Source organism: Delphinapterus leucas, chromosome 2 (genome assembly GCF_059928025.1).
Source record: "Delphinapterus leucas isolate spDelLeu-1000000601 "Yukka" chromosome 2, BTC_Dleu_Yukka2, whole genome shotgun sequence".
NCBI classification, from domain to species: Eukaryota; Metazoa; Chordata; class Mammalia; order Artiodactyla; family Monodontidae; genus Delphinapterus; species Delphinapterus leucas.
The window spans coordinates 74,561,531-74,580,639 of NC_143130.1; the positions used below are offsets into that span (position 1 = coordinate 74,561,531).

Below are 19,109 nucleotides of genomic sequence, written 5' to 3' on the forward strand. Positions count from 1 at the left end.
CCCTTTGCTTGTGTTTTTATTGTCATGGTTAGTTTTTCCTAAAACCTAATTTATTTTTCCTGCTATGAAAAAAAGAGGTTGTCAGAAACCCTGTAGGAATCAGAGATTTGAAGCAGGGTGGTAATGAGACCTTCATCAAAACGCAGGTCTAAGTATTGTCAAGCGTTAAAAGAGAACAGTTGAACAATGAACAGGTTCCCTTTTGGTTAATGCTTTATTGGGGGGCGTTTCCTCCCAAGACCAACAGAACTGGAGAAAGGTCTCCAAGGGAGGAATCTGACTTGCCTCATTCCATAGCTGAGTTGGGCTGCTCTTGCCTCTCTTTCCACTTTGACTAACAACACTCATGTGTCCTTGCTGTTCCAGCAGCAAAAAAGTTGCCAACAAAGGAGTCATCTACAAACCGGCCGTCAAGCAGGATGCTGAGGCCCATGCCTGAGGCCCTGGCATGCCCAGGCATGTCCAAGGAAGGACCTGGCTTTGGACACAACCTGCTGTGGCTCCCTGGACACTTGAAATACCTGGGGGTTCTCTGGAGTTCCACCCACAAGCACCCCAGACCCTTGGGGGACCCCACCATCCTGATGCCATGCCACCCCCAGTGGGAGCGTGGATGGGGAGAGCTTGCCTAGGAGGTAGGAAATCTGAGCTGTCTGCTTCGTGAGTGTGAGACCATGAAGTGGTCCGGATTCGGGGAGCACAAACCACGTCGCCCGCTGCGGGCTGTTAATGGTTAGAAAACACTCTCATCCAGGGCTTCACTTGAATGTGGTTTCCAGTGTCCTGGGAATTCTGCTTTTTGTCCATGCTTTCAGACCAGAACACGGACTCTCTCTGCACTCAGACTTAGGCTCTGCTCTTGAGACTGTTTCCTTCCTCAGGGAAGGGCTTGTTGTCTGCTTTCCTTCTGCTATGACAAAACCTTTAGTCTGACCTTACAGCTGGGGGGACGGGGGTAACAGGAAGGGTCAAGGTGTCCGAGACAAAAAGAAAACAAGAGATATTCTTTGTAATATAGTAGAGGCATTTTCCAAGTCCTGCCCTTTGTTTGCTTGTTTTTTTCTTTGTCTATTTAACTTCTTTATTGGAGTATAATTGCTTTACAATTGAATCAGACGCACTGAATGGACCTCAGAGAGAGAGAAGACACGTAAGATCTGGAAGAGTCTCACTTTGGAACGAGAACTGGAATCAGAAGTTGCTTGTCAAGCCCTAAGTGTGAGGACAGAATATTAAGCCCGACCCAACCTCCTGTCAGGGGTGTCGTTATGTTTCATACTTTACGGATTTTATAAATAATTGGGCTATTCCTTGAAAATGTGTTGTTGCCTTCTCTCTCCTTGAGGAGACGTGAACTCTGAGATGACCTAAGCTGCTTTTGTGTCTAAAGGAAACAGAAGTAAAATGGTTGAAGGGCTTTGTCTCTCCTGCCCAAATTTTATCTCTACCACCTTTGCGGTCTGTGTCCCTACTGTCAACCTGGAATTGGGACCTACCAACTTCTCTGACTTGGAAGAAGATATCGAGCCATGGCTGAGTTAAAGGATATTTTCAAACTATGAAAGCAGGAAGTTATCTGTGCAGGGGCTGGCAGCATGGTATTCAGGGACCAGAAATAATGGAATGTTACAGAGATCCTTCATGGTCTTCCCTCCAAGTGACAAAGACAGTTTCTGGGATGACGTAACTCCTTTATTCTCCGCCCTCCGACGTAAGAGCCCAGCAGAGACCAGTTAGTTCCATGACTGAGAAGGAGGCCCCCACCACCAACCTCTCCTGGCTGACACCCTGCAGTTCACAGAGAACCTTCTGATTCCCGCTCTCATTTTGACAGCATGAGATGTCCTCCTGAAGCATAGGTTTCTTTAGATCGCCTTTTTCCCTCTCCTCCTCCCTTGACTGAGAAGTCTTCTCTCTTCTCTACTGTCTTAACTTTTTGTAGTGATGGCAAGCCCTATGTCTTTGTAGCTTGTTTGCTAGGCGGAGTTACACGTGGAGACTCGGGGGTGTGTGTGTGTGTGTGTGTGTGTGTGAGCGCGTGCACACGTGTGCATGAGACCTCTGACCGCACTGGAGCCAGGGGTGGCATCCGGCCTTGCCATTAGCACACCAGCCTGATGCTGATCAAATGACAGCAGCGACAGCCCTCAGGGCTGAGCAGTGGGAATCAGACGATGCTTTCTTGGCCTCGTCCCAAAGTTGCCAATCAGAAACCAATAAAAACCACTCCAGAACTGTGAGGCTGTCTTTCAAAGAGCTCTCTACAGCTTTTAGGGACAGATTTTGTGAGAGCACAGAGAGAGCATCGTACCTGGCACAATGGCTGTTCATAAAAAGGGGGTTATCGGGGAGGTGAAAACAGTGACAGTTTTCCTGCCCTCTCCCTCCTCAGCACAGCCTGGGCTCTTGGCCCTCTTGGCTCAGACGAAACAAAGCCAGGGAGAGGGCTCCTAGGATCAACACTGTCACCCTCCTCGCTACTCCGTGTGGGACTCCTGAGGACCCAGCCCTGCAGCTGGGAAAGCTTTCCTCAGGTTCTCACTCATTCCCTGACACTGGCTGCCTCTACAGGAAAGCGCTGCTGAAGCTTCTCTGCTTCCCACTGACCCCTGGGAGGGCCCAGGTGCTGTGCTGGGCGCATGGTAGGTGAAGGTAACAAAGACGAGGCCCCGGCTGGGGCAGGGACACAGGGAAGGCCCTGGCTTCTTTGCCCCTCACGAAGGGGAGGTCTTCAGTCTCTTTGCTCTATTTTGTTAGTGTCAAATGGTAAAAACCTATACTTAGTTCCTTAATAAACATTCTAGGACTTTGCTGCATTGACTATTAATCCCATTTTAGGTTCCACCTTAAATTCTTTTCCCCTTCACTCAACTCTCTAAATTTTCATTGAAAATATTTGATCTATATTTAGATTTCATAAAAATTTACCTTTGAAAAAGCATATTCACGTACCCAAGTTGCTCCAAACACAAAGTTTTCCAAATAACTGAATTATCAGCTTTTAAATTTATTAAAATAAAATAAAATAAATGGAGTTTCTCAGATTCAGTAGCCACATTCAAAGTACTCAGCACCTACGCGTGGCCAGTGGCCAGTGTAGCCACTGTGCAGATGTGGAACCCTAACCTCCTTTGACATATCCTTTGGAAGGGTTAAACCTAGATGACTTTCACACAAAATAAACCCTAGAAGAAAGCTCTGGAAGGTGAGGATGGGGGACAGGATACAGAGATGGGGGAATCCAGAGAGGGTGGATATGGAGGATGGGAGAAAAGAGGGCATACGGAAAATCAGGCCCAAGGGAGGCAGGCCAGCAGCCCTTAGGCGTGGCTCCCCTTATCCTTGCACCCCTTCCCCTCGCCCCTTCCAGGGGTCCCCAGCCCGCCCTGCCCTGGCCACACACCCTTCAGCCACGCCCTGGGGTCCAGGTGCTCAGCAGCGACCCGGTCTAGGGCGTCCTTGCCTTTGTGGGAGCTCCCGCTGCGGGCATGAGGGTGCCTGGTTAACTTCCGGGGACCTCGCTGCAGGACCCTGGCCAGGTGCCAGGTGCCACCTGCCCCCTGTGCCCCCAACACCCCCCCCCAATCTCCTCGGAGTCTGAACATTCCTGCGCCGGACAATGCGGTGCGAACACATTCTCTACTGGAACCTGCCATCCTGAAGGGGGCGAACGCCTGAAACCCGAGTCTCTTGACTTGTTAGCTGTGCCCTGTCCCTCACGTTAGAAGGAGTCACCATCCTTCGAGATGTGGGGAGAAGCTCGAGACCCACTTACAGGAGGAAATGAGACCTCCCGGGCCACCTGCCGGGCAGCAGAGGTGCCTCCTGGGCAGCGGGTACCATTTTGGCGTCACCATGCATATCCACATTGGACACGGCGGGCAGGCACGCCTGGCCCTACGTGGTCCTCTCGCTGGGATTCAACTGCCGCAGGGTGTAGGGGAAAGGTGCGAGGCCGAGACAACACTGCAGGGGAGGGTCCCTCTGCCCCACCCATATGCCCTTTCACTATAGAATGGCGGCAGAAACAAGGGCCAAAGTGCTCTGTGGTATGGAATTATTCACCAAAAAAAAATTATTGCAGGTCAGCATATCATCATGACTGCAGGTCAACCGAGGATTCAGTAACGCCTCCCGCTTGTATACCCTTGACTGTTTCGATGCACCTTCACACCTTTATGCGACAACCCAGGGAAAGAGGGAGCACTGCCCCCATATCTTATAAGTGGAAAACGAAACAAGGGCTGGAGCTCTGGGCTGAGCCAAGGCCACACAGCTCCCGCAGTGCTCTGATCTCCAGCGGCAGTGCAGGGTCCGCCCTCCACAGCTCTGGTGCCACGGAAACACCTTCTTGTAATAGAATTTGCCATATGCTTATCATAATCACACCACAACGTCATAAAACCCCACAGGATAAAGGCCCTAAAGGCATTTGTGCCAACAATTTATGGAAAATCAACAACAACCTCCCGCCTCCAATCTGCTTCATAACATTAAACTCTGCCATCTGCTCAGGAAAAGTCTGAGCAAGTTCTGCCAACTACCAGCAGACAAAGGAGTCAGTTTAACTCCTGGGATGTTACCCTCACCTCTAATTCAGCGAACCAAATTCCCAGGGACACGTGCACTTAACTTTCTCTCTTCCTGAAGCTGAACTGGAGACAAGGAATAAATACACAAATATAAACACACACATAAAAATTCCATTTGTATAAAATTCTTAAAAATGCCAACTAAACTACAGTGACAGAAAGCAGATCAGCGGTTGCCTGGGGATGAGGCGGTGGCTGAAGAGATTACAAAGGGGTATGGAAAGTTGTTGAGGTGACGGATATGTACATTATCTTGCTTGTGGTGATGGTTTCTCTACATATGTCAAAACGGCTGAAATTTTATACTTTAAATAGGTGTCATTTATCTTACATTAATTATACCTCAATAAAGAAGAAGACGACACACTGTTGAAGAGGGGGAAGATGGCAGAAGAGTAAGACGCAGAGATCACCTTCCTCCCCACAGATACACCAGAAATACATCTACACGTGGAACAACTCCTACAGAACACCTACTGAACGCTGGCAGAAGACCTCAGACCTCCCAAAAGGCAAGAAACCCCCCACGTACCTGGGTAGGGCAAAAGAAAAAAGAATAAACAGAGACAAAAGAATAGGGACGGGACCTGCACCAATGGGAGGGAGCTGTGAAGGAGGAAAGGTTTCCACACATTAGAAGACCCTTCGCGGGCGGAGACTGTGGGTGACGGAGGGGGGAAGCTTCGGAGCAAAGAGAAGAGTGCAGCAACAGGGGTGCAGCGGGCAAAGCAGAGAGATTTCCGCACAGAGGATCGGTGCCGACCGGCACTCACCAGCCCGAGAGGCTTGTCTGCTCACCCGCCGGGGCGGGCGGGGTGGGGAGCTGAGGCCCGGGCTTCGGTCAGAGCGCAGGGAGACGGCTGGTGGCATGAACACAGCCTGAAGGGGTTAGTGCACCACGGCTAGCCCGGAGGGAGTCCGGGGAAAAGTCTGGACCTGCCGAAGAGGCAAGAGACTTTTTCTTCCCTCTTTGTATCCTGGTGCGTGAGGAGAGGGGATTAAGAGCGCTGCTTAAAGGAGCTCTAGAGACGGGCGCGAGCTGCGGCTAACAGCGCGGACCCCAGAGACAGGCATGAGATGCTAAGGCTGCTGCTGCCGCGACCAAGAAGCCTGTGTGCGAGCACAGGTCACTATCCACACCTCCCTTCCGGGGAGGCTGTGCAGCCCGCCACTGCCAGGGTCCCGGGATCCAGGGACAACTCCCCCGGGAGAACGCACGACGCGCCTCACGCTGGTGCAACGTCACGCCGGCCTCTGCCACCACAGGCTCGCCCCGCACTCTGTGCCCCTCCCTCCCCCTGGCCTGAGTGAGCCAGAGCCCCCGAATCAGCGGCTCCTTTAACCCCGTCCTGTCTGAGCGAAGAACAGACGCCCTCCGGCGACCTACACGCAGAGACTGGGCCAGATCCAAAGCTGAACCCTGGGAGCTGTGCAAACAAAGAAGAGAAAGGGAAATCTCTCCCAGCAGCCTCAGGAGCCTCAGGACGGATAGGGTTCTATCCGTCCGTTTTTTGTTTGTTTGTTTTTTTTTACAAGGCTCTTGGTGCTGTAGCCAGGAGTCAGTGCTGTGCCTCTGAGGTGGAAGAGCCAACTTCAGGACACTGGTCCACAAGAGACCTCCCAGCTCCATGTAATATCAAACGGCGAAAATCTCCCAGAGATCTCCATCTCAACACCAGCACCCAGCTTCACTCAACGACCAGCAAGCTACAGTGCTAGACACCCTATGCCAAACAACTAGCAAGACAGGAACACAGCCCCACCCATTAGCAGAGAGGCTGCCTAAAATCATAATAAGGCCACAGACACCCCAAAACACACCACCAGATGTGGACCTGCCCACCAGAAACACAAGATCCAGCCTCATCCACCAGAACACAGGCACTAGTCCCCTCCACCAGGAAGCCTACACAACCCACTGAAACAACTTTAGCCACTGGGGACAGACACCATAAACAACAGGAACTACGAACCTGCAGCCTGCAAAAAGGAGACCCCAAACACAGTAAGATAAGCAAAATGAGAAGACAGAAAAACACACCGCAGGTGAAGGAGCAAGATAAAAACCCACCAGACCTAACAAATGAAGAGGAAACAGGCAGTCTACCTGAAAAAGAATTCAGAATAATGATAATAAAGATGATCCAAAATCTTGGAAATAGAGAAAATACAAGAAACATTTAACAAGGACCTAGAAGAACTAAAGATGAAACAAGCAATGATGAACAACACAATAAATGAAATTAAAAGCACTCTAGAAGGGATCAATAGCAGAATAACTAAGGCAGAAGAACGGATAAGTGACCTGGAAGATAAAATAGTGGAAATAACTACTGCAGAGCAGAATAAAGAAAAACGAATGAAAAGAACTGAGGACAATCTCAGAGACCTCTGGCACAACATTAAACGCACCAACATTCGAATTACAGGGGTTCCAGAAGAAAATGAGAAAAAGAAAGGGACTGAGAAAATATTTGAAGAGATTATAGTTGAAAACTTCCCTAATATGGGAAAGAAAATAGTTAATCAAGCCCAGGAAGGACAGAGAGTCCCATACAGGATAAATCCAAGGAGAAACATGCCAAGACACATATTAATCAAACTGTCAAAAATTAAATACAAAGAAAACATATTAAAAGCAGCAAGGGAAAAACAACAAATAACACACAAGGGAATCCCCATAAGGTTAACAGCTGATCTTTCAGCAGAAACTCTGCAAGCCAAAAGGGACTGGCAGGACATATTTAAAGTGATGAAGGAGAAAAACCTACAACCAAGATTACTCTACCCAGCAAGGATCTCATTCAGATTTGATGGAGAAATTAAAACCTTTACAGACAAGCAAAAGCTGAGAGAGTTCAGCACCACCAAACCAGCTTTACAACAAATGCTAAAGGATCTTCTCTAGGCAAGAAACACAAGAGAAGGAAAAGACCTATAATAACAAAACCCAAAACAATTAAGGAAATGGGAATAGGAACATACATATCGATAATCACCTTAAATGTAAATGGATTAAATGCTCCCACCAAAAGACACAGACTGGCTGAATGGATACAAAAACAAGACCCATATATATGCTGTCTACAAGAGACCCACTTCAGACCTAGGGACACATACACACTGAAAGTGAGGGGATGGAAAAAGATATTCCACGCAAATGGAAACCAAAAGAAAGCTGGAGTAGCAATTCTCATATCAGACAAAACAGACTTTAAAATAAAGACTATTAGAAGAGACAAAGAAGGACACTACATAATGATCAAGGGATCGATCCAAGAAGAAGATATAACAATTGTAAATATTTATGCACCCAACACAGGAGCACCTCAATACATAAGGCAAATAGTAAAAGCCATAAAAGGGGAAATCGACAGTAACACATTCATAGTAGGGGACTTTAACACCCCACTTTCACCAATGGACAGATCATCCAAAGTGAAAATAAATAAGGAAACACAAGCTTTAAATGATACATTAAACAAGAGGGACTTAATTGATATTTATAGGACATTCCATCCAAAAACAACAGAATACACATTTTTCTCTAGTGCTCATGGAACATTCTCCAGGATAGATCATATCTTGGGTCACAAATCAAGCACTGGTAAATTTAAGAAAATTGAAACCATATCAAGTATCTTTTCCAACCACAACGCTAGGAGACTAGATATCAATTACAGGAAAAGATCTGTAAAAAATACAAACACATGGAGGCTAAACAATACACTACTTATTAACGAAGTGATCACTGAAGAAATCAAAGAGGAAATAAAAAAATACCTAGAAACAAATGGCAATGGAGACACGACGACCCAAAATCTATGGGATACAGCAAAAGCAGTTCTAAGAGGGAAGTTTATAGCAATACAATCCTACCTTAAGAAACAGGAAACATCTCGAATAAACAACCTAACCTTGCACCTAAAGCAATTAGAGAAAGAAGAACAAAAAAACCCCAGTTAGCAGAAGGAAAGAAATCATAAAAATCAGATCAGAAATAAATGAAAAAGAAATGAAGGAAACGATAGCAAAGCTCAATAAAACTAAAAGCTGGTTCTTTGAGAAGATAAACAAAATTGATAAACCATTAGTCAGACTCATCAAGAAAAAAAGGGAGAAGACTCAAATCAATAGAATTAGAAATGAAAAAGGAGAAGTAACAACTGACACTGCAGAAATACAAAAGATCATGAGAGATTACTACAATCAACTCTATGCCAATAAAATGGACACCCTGGAAGAAATGGACAAATTCTTAGAAATGCACAACCTGCCAAGACTGAATCAGGAAGAAATAGAAAATATGAACAGACCAATCACAAGCACTGAAAATGAAACTGTGGTTAAAAATCTTCCAACAAACAAAAGCCCAGGACCAGATGGCTTCACAGGTGAATTCTATCAAACATTTAGAGAAGAGCTAACACCTATCCTTCTCAAACTCTTCCAAAATATAGCAGAGGGAGGAACACTCCCAAACTCATTCTACGAGGCCACCATCACCTTGATACCAAAACCAGACAAGGATGTCACAAAGAAAGAAAACTACAGGCCAATATCACTGATGAACATAGATGCAAAAATCCTCAACAAAATACTAGCAAACAGAATCCAACAATACATTAAAAGGATCATATACCATGATCAAGTGGGGTTTATTCCAGGAATGCAAGGATTCTTCAATATATGCAAATCAATCAACGTGATACACCATATTAACAAATTGAAGGAGAAAAACCATACGGTCATCTCAATAGATGCAGAGAAAGCTTTTGACAAAATTCAACACCCATTTATGATAAAAACCCTCCAGAAAGTAGGCATAGAGGGAACTTTCCTCAACATAATAAAGGCCATATATGACAAACCCACAGCCAACATCATCCTCAATGGTGAAAAACTGAAAGCATTCCCACTAAGATCAGAAGCAAGACAAGGTTGCCCCACTCTCACCACTCTTATTCAACATAGTTTTGGAAGTTTTAGCCACAGCAATCAGAGAAGAAAAGGAAATAAAAGGAATCCAAATTGGAAAAGAAGAAGTAAAGCTGTCACTGTTTGCAGATGACATGATACTATACATAGAGAATCCTAAAGATGCTACCAGAAAACTACTAGAGCTAATCAATAAATTTGGTAAAGTAGCAGGATACAAAATTAATGTACAGAAATCTCTGGCATTCCTATATACTAATGATGAAAAATTTGAAAGTGAAATCAAGAAAACACTCCCATTTACCATTGCAACAAAAAGAATAAAGTATCTAGGAATAAACCTACCTAAGGAGACAAAAGACCTGTATGCAGAAAATTATAAGACACTGATGAAAGAAATTAAAGATGATACAAATAGACGGAGAGATATACCATGTTCTTGGATTGGAAGACTCAACATTGTGAAAATGACTATACTACCCAAAGCAATCTACAGATTCAATGCAATCCCTATCAAACTACCACTGGCAATTTTCACAGAACTAGAACAAAAAATTTCACAATTTGTATGGAAACACAAAAGACCCCGAATAGCCAAAGCAATCTTGAGAACGAAAAACGGAGCTGGAGGAATCAGGCTCCCTGAATTCATACTACAAAGCTACAGTAATCAAGGCAGTATGGTACTGGCACAAAAACAGAAATATAGATCAATGGAACAGGATAGAAAGCCCAGAGATAAACCCACGCACATATGGTCACCTTATCTTTGATAAAGGAGGCAGGAATGTACAGTGGAGAAAGGACAGCCTCTTCAATAAGTGGTGCTGGGAAAACTGGACAGCTACATGTAAAAGTATGAGATTAGATCACTCCGTAACACCATACACAAAAATAAGCTCAAAATGGACCAAAGACCTAAATGTAAGGCCAGAAACTATCAAACTCTTAGAGGAAAACATAGGCAGGACACTCGATGACATAAATCACAGCAAGATCCTTTTTGACGCACCTCCTAGAGAAATGGAAATAAAAACAAAAATAAACAAATGGGACCTAATGAAACTTCAAAGCTTTTGCACAGCAAAGGAAACCATAAACAAGACCAAAAGACAACCCTCAGAATGGGAGAAAATATTTGCAAATGAAGCAACTGACAAAGGATTAATCTCCAAAATTTACAAGCAGCTCATGCAGCTCAATATCAAAAAAACAAACAACCCAATCCAAAAATGGGCAGAAGACCTAAGCAGACATTTCTCCAACGAAGATATACAGATTGCCAACAAACGTATGAAAGAATGCTCAGGGCTTCCCTGGTGGCGCAGTGGTTGAGAGTCTGCCTGCCAATGCAGGGGACACAGGTTCGAGCCCTGGTCTGGGAAGATCCCACATGCCGCGGAGCAACTGGGCCCATGAGTCACAACTACTGAGACTGCGCTTCTGGAGCCTGTGCTCTGCAACAAGGGAGGCCGCGACAGTGAGAGGTGCGCATCGCGATGAAGAGTGGCCCCTGCTTGCCACAACTAGAGAAAGCCCTCGCACAGAAACAAAAACCCAACACAGCCAAAAATAAATTAATTAATTAACTCCTACCCCCAACATCTAAAAAAAAAAAAAAATGCTCAACATCACTAATCACTAGAGAAATGCAAATCAAAACTACAATGAGATATCATCTCACACCAGTCAGAATGGCCATCATCAAAAAATCTAGAAACAATAAATGCTGGAGAGGGTGTGGAGAAAAGGGAACACTCCTGCACTGCTGGTGGGAATGTGAATTGGTACAGCCACTATGGAGAACAGTATGGAGGTTCCTTAAAAAACTACAAATAGAACTACCATATGACCCAGCAATCCCACTACTGGGCATATACCCTGAGAAAACCATAATTCAAAAAGAGTCATGTACCAAAATGTTCATTGCAGCTCTATTTACAATAGCCAGGACATGGAAACAACCTAAGTGTCCAACATCAGATGAATGGATAAAGAAGATGTGGCACATATATACAATGGAATATTACTCAGCCATAAAAAGAAACAAAATTGAGCTATTTGTAATGAGGTAGATGGACCTAGAGTCTGTCATACAGAGTGAAGTAAGTCAGAAAGAGAAAGACAACTACCGTATACTAACACATATATATGGAATCTAAGAAAAAAAAATGTCATGAAGAACCTAGGGGTAAGATGGGAATAAAGGCACAGACCTACTAGACAATGGACTTGAGGATATGGGGAGGGGGAAGGGTAAGCTGTGACAAAGTGAGAGAGTGGCATGGATATATATACACTATCAAGCGTAAGGTAGATAGCTAGTGGGAAGCAGCCGCATAGCACAGGGAGATCAGCTTGGTGCTTTGTGACCACCTGGAGGGGTGGGGTAGGGAGGGTGGGAGGGAGGGAGACACAAGAGGGAAGAGATACGGGAACATATGTTTATGTATAACTGATTCACTTTGTTATAAAGCAGAAACTAACACACCATTGTAAAGCAATTATACCCCAATATAGATGTAAAAACAAATAAATTACACACTGTTATACATCAATTATATCTCAGTAAAGCTCGAAAAAATAAAGGAAAAAATAAAAAAGAGGACATCTTCTTTAGAGAGTCATCCAAGCAGTGGATTTGTTGAGTAAGAATAAAATTTAATGTGATATGTTTCTGATAAATAAAAAAGAAAAACAAAAAAAAAGAAGAAGAAAGGGAGGAAGGGGAGGGGGAGGGGGAGGGGGAGAAGAAGGAGAAGAAGAAGAAGAACTACACAGCCAAATAACATCCTGCCCCATCCTGGCATTTCCATTCAGAGCTTATCCCCTTGGTCGATCAAGAAGGAGAAGCCTGGCCAGGCCTGGCACACTTCTCTGGGACTTGTCCTGTGGGTAGGAGCCCAAGAAGGAGCATGATCTCTACTCACATGGCCACTATGACCTCTCCACACTGTAAGTCAAAGTCATTATTTCTGCTCGAGTTCACTTGTTTCAAATATTAACTTTTAATCACCCACTATGAAGACAATAAACACAGGGCCTACGGGTTCAAGGGCACACTGAGACCTCTATAGCAACTCTGTGCTGGTGATGACAGAGTTGACCAGCTTCTCTGAAAGAAGCAAAGACTCTTCTGGTGAGGCAGGTAACATAACCCATTAGTTCATCTGCTGAAACTAGTTTCCCAAGCTACCTAGACATCCAACAACAGGTCTCATGCATCTTAGTTTCTCTCCTTCCCAACCACTCGACACATAACCATTTGAAAAGCTTTCCTGAATATGGTACATCCTTTCAATGGAGAACAAGCATGGTCAGGAGTTCATCGCTCCCTCTTAGCCACTGGGTGAAATCTGGATTAATCTCCTGTGATACTGGGATATAATACAAAATATGTACTTGGTCTTTGTCTTTGGTTCCTGGCACAAAGCTCCTAAATGTTATTCATAAGAAGCCCTTTTAAGCCACACCTCAGCTGATGCTAAAGAGGTGATGAAGCTTGGAGGATGGGGGCTGAGAAACCAACCATGTGACAAGATGGTTAGAATTTTCAGCCCCACCCCCAGCCTCCAGGGAGGGGAGAGAGGCTGGGAATTGAGCTCAATCGCCAGTGTGTGTTGGGGGCGGGGGGGACTTCCCTGGTGGCACAGTGGTTAAGAATCTACCTGCCAATGCAGGGAACACGGGTTCGAGCCCTGGTCTGGGAAGATCCCACATGTCGTGGAGCAACTAAGCCCGTGCGCCACAACTACTGAGCCTGCGCTCTAGAGCCTGCAAGCCACAACTACTGAGCCCGCATGCCACAACTACTGAAGCCCGCGTGCCTAGAGCCTGTGCTTCGCAACAAAGAGAAGCCACCGCAATGAGAAGCCCGCGCACCACAACAAAAAGTAGCCCCTGCTCGCCGCAACTAGAGAAAGCCCGCAAGCAGCAACAAAGACCCAACACAGCCAATAAATAAATAAATAAATAAATCTATTAAAAAAAGAAAAAAACACCAATGGGGAATGATTTAATCAATCACATCTGCAAAATGGGACCTCCATAAAAACCCTAAACAATGGGATTCAGAATGCTCCCATCACACAAGTGCTGGGATAGTGGTGCACCCAGAGCTAGGGCATGGAAGCCTTGTGCCCTTTCTTCATACCTTGACCTATGGACCTCTTTATCTGGCTGTTAATATCCTTTGTTAATATCCTTTATAATATCCTTTATAATAATCCCTTGTTAATATATCCCTTGTTAATATCCTTTATAATAAACTGGCAAATGTAAGTAAATGTTTACCTGAGTTTTCTAGCAAATTATCAGACCTGAGGAGGGAGTCATGGGAACCTGTAATTTACAGTCAGAAGTACAAGTGACAACCTGGGACTTGCAATTGTCTAAAGTGGGGGCAGGCTTGTGGGATTGAGTCCCTAACCTGTGGGGTCTGCAATATTTCTGGACAGTTAGTGTCAGAATTGAGTTAAATTGTAGAACAGCCAGTTGGTGTCCACTGAGGACTGGAGAATTGCTTGGTGTGGAGAAACCCACACTTCTGGTGTCAGAAGTGTTATAAGGAAACAGCGTTTTCCTTTATCTCTCTTCTATCATTCAAAGTAATTTCCAATTGACTTTCTTTCTCATACCTCCTTATTCAAAAGCAAAGATTTAATGAGCAACCACTGTTTGCTAAGCACAAATTAAGTGCAACCATGATACAGATAGATAATTGGTATCACAATCTCATTTAGGGAGACAGACAGAAAACATTAACCATAATATATAGAAGAGTGGTATGAAAAGATGCTATGTGTCTATTAACAGGAGAAGGACTAAACAAACTGTACATCCATAAGATGGAATACCATTCAGCAAAAAGTTACAACTTATTGATATACCCCAAGACATGAATCTCAGAAAATTATGCGGAGGAAAGAAGTCAGATACAAAAGAGTACACTTTGTGTTATTCCATTTTTATGAAGTTCAAAAGTGAAACTAATCCACGGTGATAGAAGTTGGAACCAGCAGCTGCCTCTGTGGAAGGTACGTGGATTGACTAGGAAGGAAGCAAGGGAACCACCTGGGGAACAGGAAACGTTCTATAGCTTGCTGGGGTGGTGGTTACACAGGTGTACACATTTGTGAAGACTCATCCAATTGTATGCTTCAGATCAGTGCATTTTACTGTATGTAAATTATTCCTTGATGTAAAAATATATACGTGTTAGGGAATCACAGTGGAAAAAGCCACTTGTTTTTCTAAGTCTAATCAGGAAAGACTTCACAAAGACTGACACTTGAGCAGGACCTTGAAGGAGGAATACGATGCTTTCTACCTGGAGCGAAAAACAAGAACAAAGATGTGGAGGTTTGAGAGCTCATGGTGCATCATAAACAGGCCTCAGGGATGTGTTTGAAAATGTCTGGGAAGGGAGGACAGGGAATGGTGGGGGGCAGGAAAGTGGTTGGGATCAGAGTGTGAAAGGCCTTTTATGATATACACTTTCTAATAAGGACAATAAGAAATCCTAGAAGTGGTTAGATTATGGTTTTGTCTGACTACATAAATAATATATGCTCTGTATGTGGAACCTAGAAAAATGGTACAGATGAACCAGTTTGCAGGGCAGAAGTTGAGACACAGATGTAGAGAACTAACGTATGGACACCAAGGGGGGAAAACCGCGGTGGGGTGGTGGTGGTGGTGTGCCGAATTGTGCAATTGGGATTGACATGTATACACTGATGTGTATAAAATAGATGACTAATAAGAACCTGCAGTATAAAAAAACAAACAAACCAACCAACAAAACAACTAATACTAAACTTTCTTTGGGTTATTTGTATGGAAATATGTTAATATAAATGTTTCAGACATTACATGAAATTTCTAAAAATCTTATATGTTCTGGTATACTGTTATAAGTCATAATTCTAGTTATTACTTTAAAATGTATATCTCTAAATTTTCTTGTCAATTGCATTATTATGAACTTTCATCAAATCTTTAACTGTGGTCATTTTTAAGTCTTTTGTCATTTGCAGACAGTTCTGGGTGTATTCTAATGCTTTTGCAAAATTGTTCCTACAAAAGGGTTTCATCTTCAAGGAATTCATGGAAAAGACTCTGACAGGTACAGGTTTCTGGTAACTGACTATACTGCTGAACTGAATGAATAAGCCTTTTCAGAACTCTAATGGAAAAGTGATGAATTCATAAAAGTGCTAACAAAAGATCAAGATGAGAAAAAAAATTAATTACATGGGACTGAGTGAACTGATGAGGATGATTATAATTTTTGTGACTTTGTTTGAATATAAAAAAAAAATCCCACAAGGACTCAGAGGCAAAAAATATACAAATCAATTTTCACTGCAAAGTAAAGGAGCTGTTACAGTGGAGGATTACTGGACTGAATGTCAATATTATGACATGGCATGAGTGTGTTTCGTATTGGGTAATTGCAATCATTGTTGCTTTTGTTGTGGTCATCCATTTACAATGCCTAGTGTCAGTTTATTTATCTCTTGTAAAAATAAAATACAGTGTGTGTGTGGAAAAAAAAAAAGGAAACTCAGAAATGCAGAGAAATGGAAAGTGTATTTAAAGTCACCTCTTCTCTAATGCAGATGCTACTAATGTTTTTGTGTTTTTCTCTCAGATATTTTTTCTATGTATTGATACTTTTAAATAGTCCTTAAGTAATTAACATGATAGCATATTGTTATTTAATATTTATAAACCTAATTTTTATTTGCTGGATAATGTTTCTTTGGATGGATTTGTTGGTCTAAACTTTTCCTTAGTGTTAAACATTAATACTTTTCTTCTAGCTTTTTGCTACTATAAATAATGCTGTGACCAATATTTTATTTAAATAAGAGGTTTTCCATATTAAAACAAATAATATATGCTCATTAAAAAATACAAATATTTAATTATGAATAAAGCCAAAAGTCCCCCATAATCCTAACTCCCAAAATAGTCATAGTTTTGTATGTTTGTGTGTTAACATTCACTATTAAATATTTAATAAACAGATCTTACCTACTTTCACTATTGTATTCTTGGTATCTAGCACAATGTCTGGCATAAAAAATATTTATTGAATGGAAGAATGGTCTATACCTTGCTTTTGTTTTCTAACATATTCCAAATATCCTCATTCTTTTTTTTTTTTTTTTTATCCTCATTCTTTCTAATGGCTGTAAAGTGTTCTGCAATTGGACGCCAAGCTCTGTTGAAAGACATTCATTGCAAATTCCTTACAGTTAAAAGACTATTACAAGATCCTATGTATTCAGATGTATTTCTGGAAGATAAATTCCTAGAAAAGCAACTGCTGGTTCACAAAACGCACATCTCAAAATCTTATAGATATTTTATAAATTTTGCTAAATTACCACCCAAATTGTACTGAGTTGTCTGCTTACAACATGCTAAACATGACAAACAGCAACGTGCTGTTTCTATCATATGCTAAACAGTTTTTTTCATTTTATTGAGATTGACATACAGCACTGTATAAATTTAATATGTATGGTATAATGATGTGACTTACATACATCATGAAAATGATTATCACAGTAAGTTTAGTGAACATCCATCATCTCATATAGACACAAAATTACAGAAACAGAAAAAAATTTGTGTGTGTGATGAGAACTCTTAGGATTTACTCTCTTAACTTTCATATATAACGTACAGCAATGTTAATTATATTTATCCTGTTGTACATTATATCCCTAGCACTTATTTATCTTAAAACTGCAAGTCTGTAGTACTTTTTGACTGCTTTCATCCAATTCCCCCTCCCCCCACTGCCCACCTCTGATAACCATATATCTGATCTTTTTCCATTTGTTTGTATGTTTGTTTGCTTGTTTTTGAAGTATAGCTGACCTATAACACTATGTTAGTTCCTGTTACACAATGTAGTGATTTGTTATTTCTATACACTTCAAAATAATCACCACAATAAATCTAGTTACAGTGTGCCACCGCCCAAAGATATTACATAGCTATTGACTATGTTCCTCACACTGTACATTTCATATCCATGACTCATTTATTTTGAAACTGGAAGTTTATACCTCTTACTCTCCCTCACCTATTTCCTTCCTCTCCCCACCCCCCTCTCCTCTAACCACCTGTTTTGTTCTCTGTATCTATAACTCTGTTATGGCAAGATTTCATTCTTTTTATGGCTGAGTAATATTCCATGGTGTGTGTGTGTGTGTGTGTGTGTGTGTGTGTGTGTGTATGTATGTATCACATCTTCTTCACCCATTCATCTACTGATAGGCACTTGGGTTGCTTCCATATCTTGGCTATTGTAAATGCTGCAATGAACACAGGGGTGCATATATCTTTTCTAATTAGTGTTTTTGTTTTCTATGGATAAATACCAAGGAGTAGAACTGCTGGATCATATGGTAGTTCTATTTTTAATTTTTTGAGGAACCTCCATCCTGTTTTCCATAGTGGCTGCACCAATTTACACTCACCAACCATGCAGAAGGGCTCCCTTTTCTCCACATCCTTGCCAACACTAGTTATTTGAGGTCTTTTTGACGACAGCCATTCTGACAGGTGTAAGGTGATATATCACTGTGGTTTTGATTTGCATTTCCCTGGTGATTAGTGATGTTGAGCATCTTTTCATGTGCCTGTTGGCCAGCTGAATGCCTTCTTTGGAAAAATGTCTTTTCAGATCCTCTGCCTGCTTTTTTAATTGGATTGTTTGTGTGTGGGGGGGTTCTTTTTTCTTTTTTCATTGCAGCATTTATAATAGCCCAGATATGGAAGCAACCCAAGTGCCTATCAGTAGATGAATGGGCAAAGAAGATGTGATACATACATACATACACACACACATATACATATGTTGATGTTGAGTTTTATGAGTTCTTTATATATTTTGGATATTAACCCTTTATCAGATATATTATTTGTAAATATCTTCTCCCATTCAGTAAGTGGCCTTTTCATTTTGTTGATAGTTTCCTTTGCTGTGCAAAAGCTTTTTAGTTTGATGTGGTCCTGTTTATTTTTGCTTTTGTCTCCCTTGAGACATATCCAAAAAAAATACTACTAAAACTGATGTCAAAGAGAGTACTGCCTATGTTTTCTTCTAGAAGTTTTATGGTTCTATGTGTCTGTTTTTATGCCAATACCATACTGTTTTGATTACTACAGTTTTATAACATATCTCCTTTCTGTTTGTTTTATTAAAGTTTGGTAGAATTCTTCAGTGAAGCCTTCTAGGAATTTCTTTACATAAACTGCAAATTCAATGTCTTTAATAGATTTTGGGGATTTCTGGTTAGCTCAAACATGTAAAGAGCTTGAAAGCTGTCACTCTCACACTTACAATAAGAAAACACTAAACACATTGTAAAGCAATTATACTCCAATAAAGATGTTAAAAAAAAAAAGAAAAAGAAAACACTAAACAAACTGAAAATCAGTAATATTTCTCACCCCCATTAGAGAACTGAGGTCTCAAGACAAGCCATCATCCTGAAATCTGGAGAGACAGGTGAATCCAGAGTGCTACAGCTGAGATTTTCTTACCTAGAGCAG

The 19,109-nt window shown here is 42.3% G+C and overlaps 1 protein-coding gene across 5 annotated transcripts in view; it reads left to right on the forward strand.

Moving 5' to 3' along the window:
* CA12 (carbonic anhydrase 12) overlaps positions 1-11,154 on the forward strand; it is a 70,685-nt gene extending 59,531 nt beyond the window's left edge. For 3 of the 5 annotated variants that reach the window (XM_030761692.2, XM_030761691.2, XM_089904454.1), the window contains one exon: positions 367-2,811. In XM_030761692.2, coding sequence (XP_030617552.1) covers positions 367-439 — 73 coding nt within the window. In that variant the 3' untranslated portion in view covers positions 440-2,811. Of the gene's footprint in view, positions 1-366 lie in introns of all 5 variants that reach the window. The other 2 variants (XM_089904445.1, XM_089904450.1) reach the window with 2 other exon arrangements.
* Positions 11,155-19,109: the final 7,955 nt, after the last annotated feature.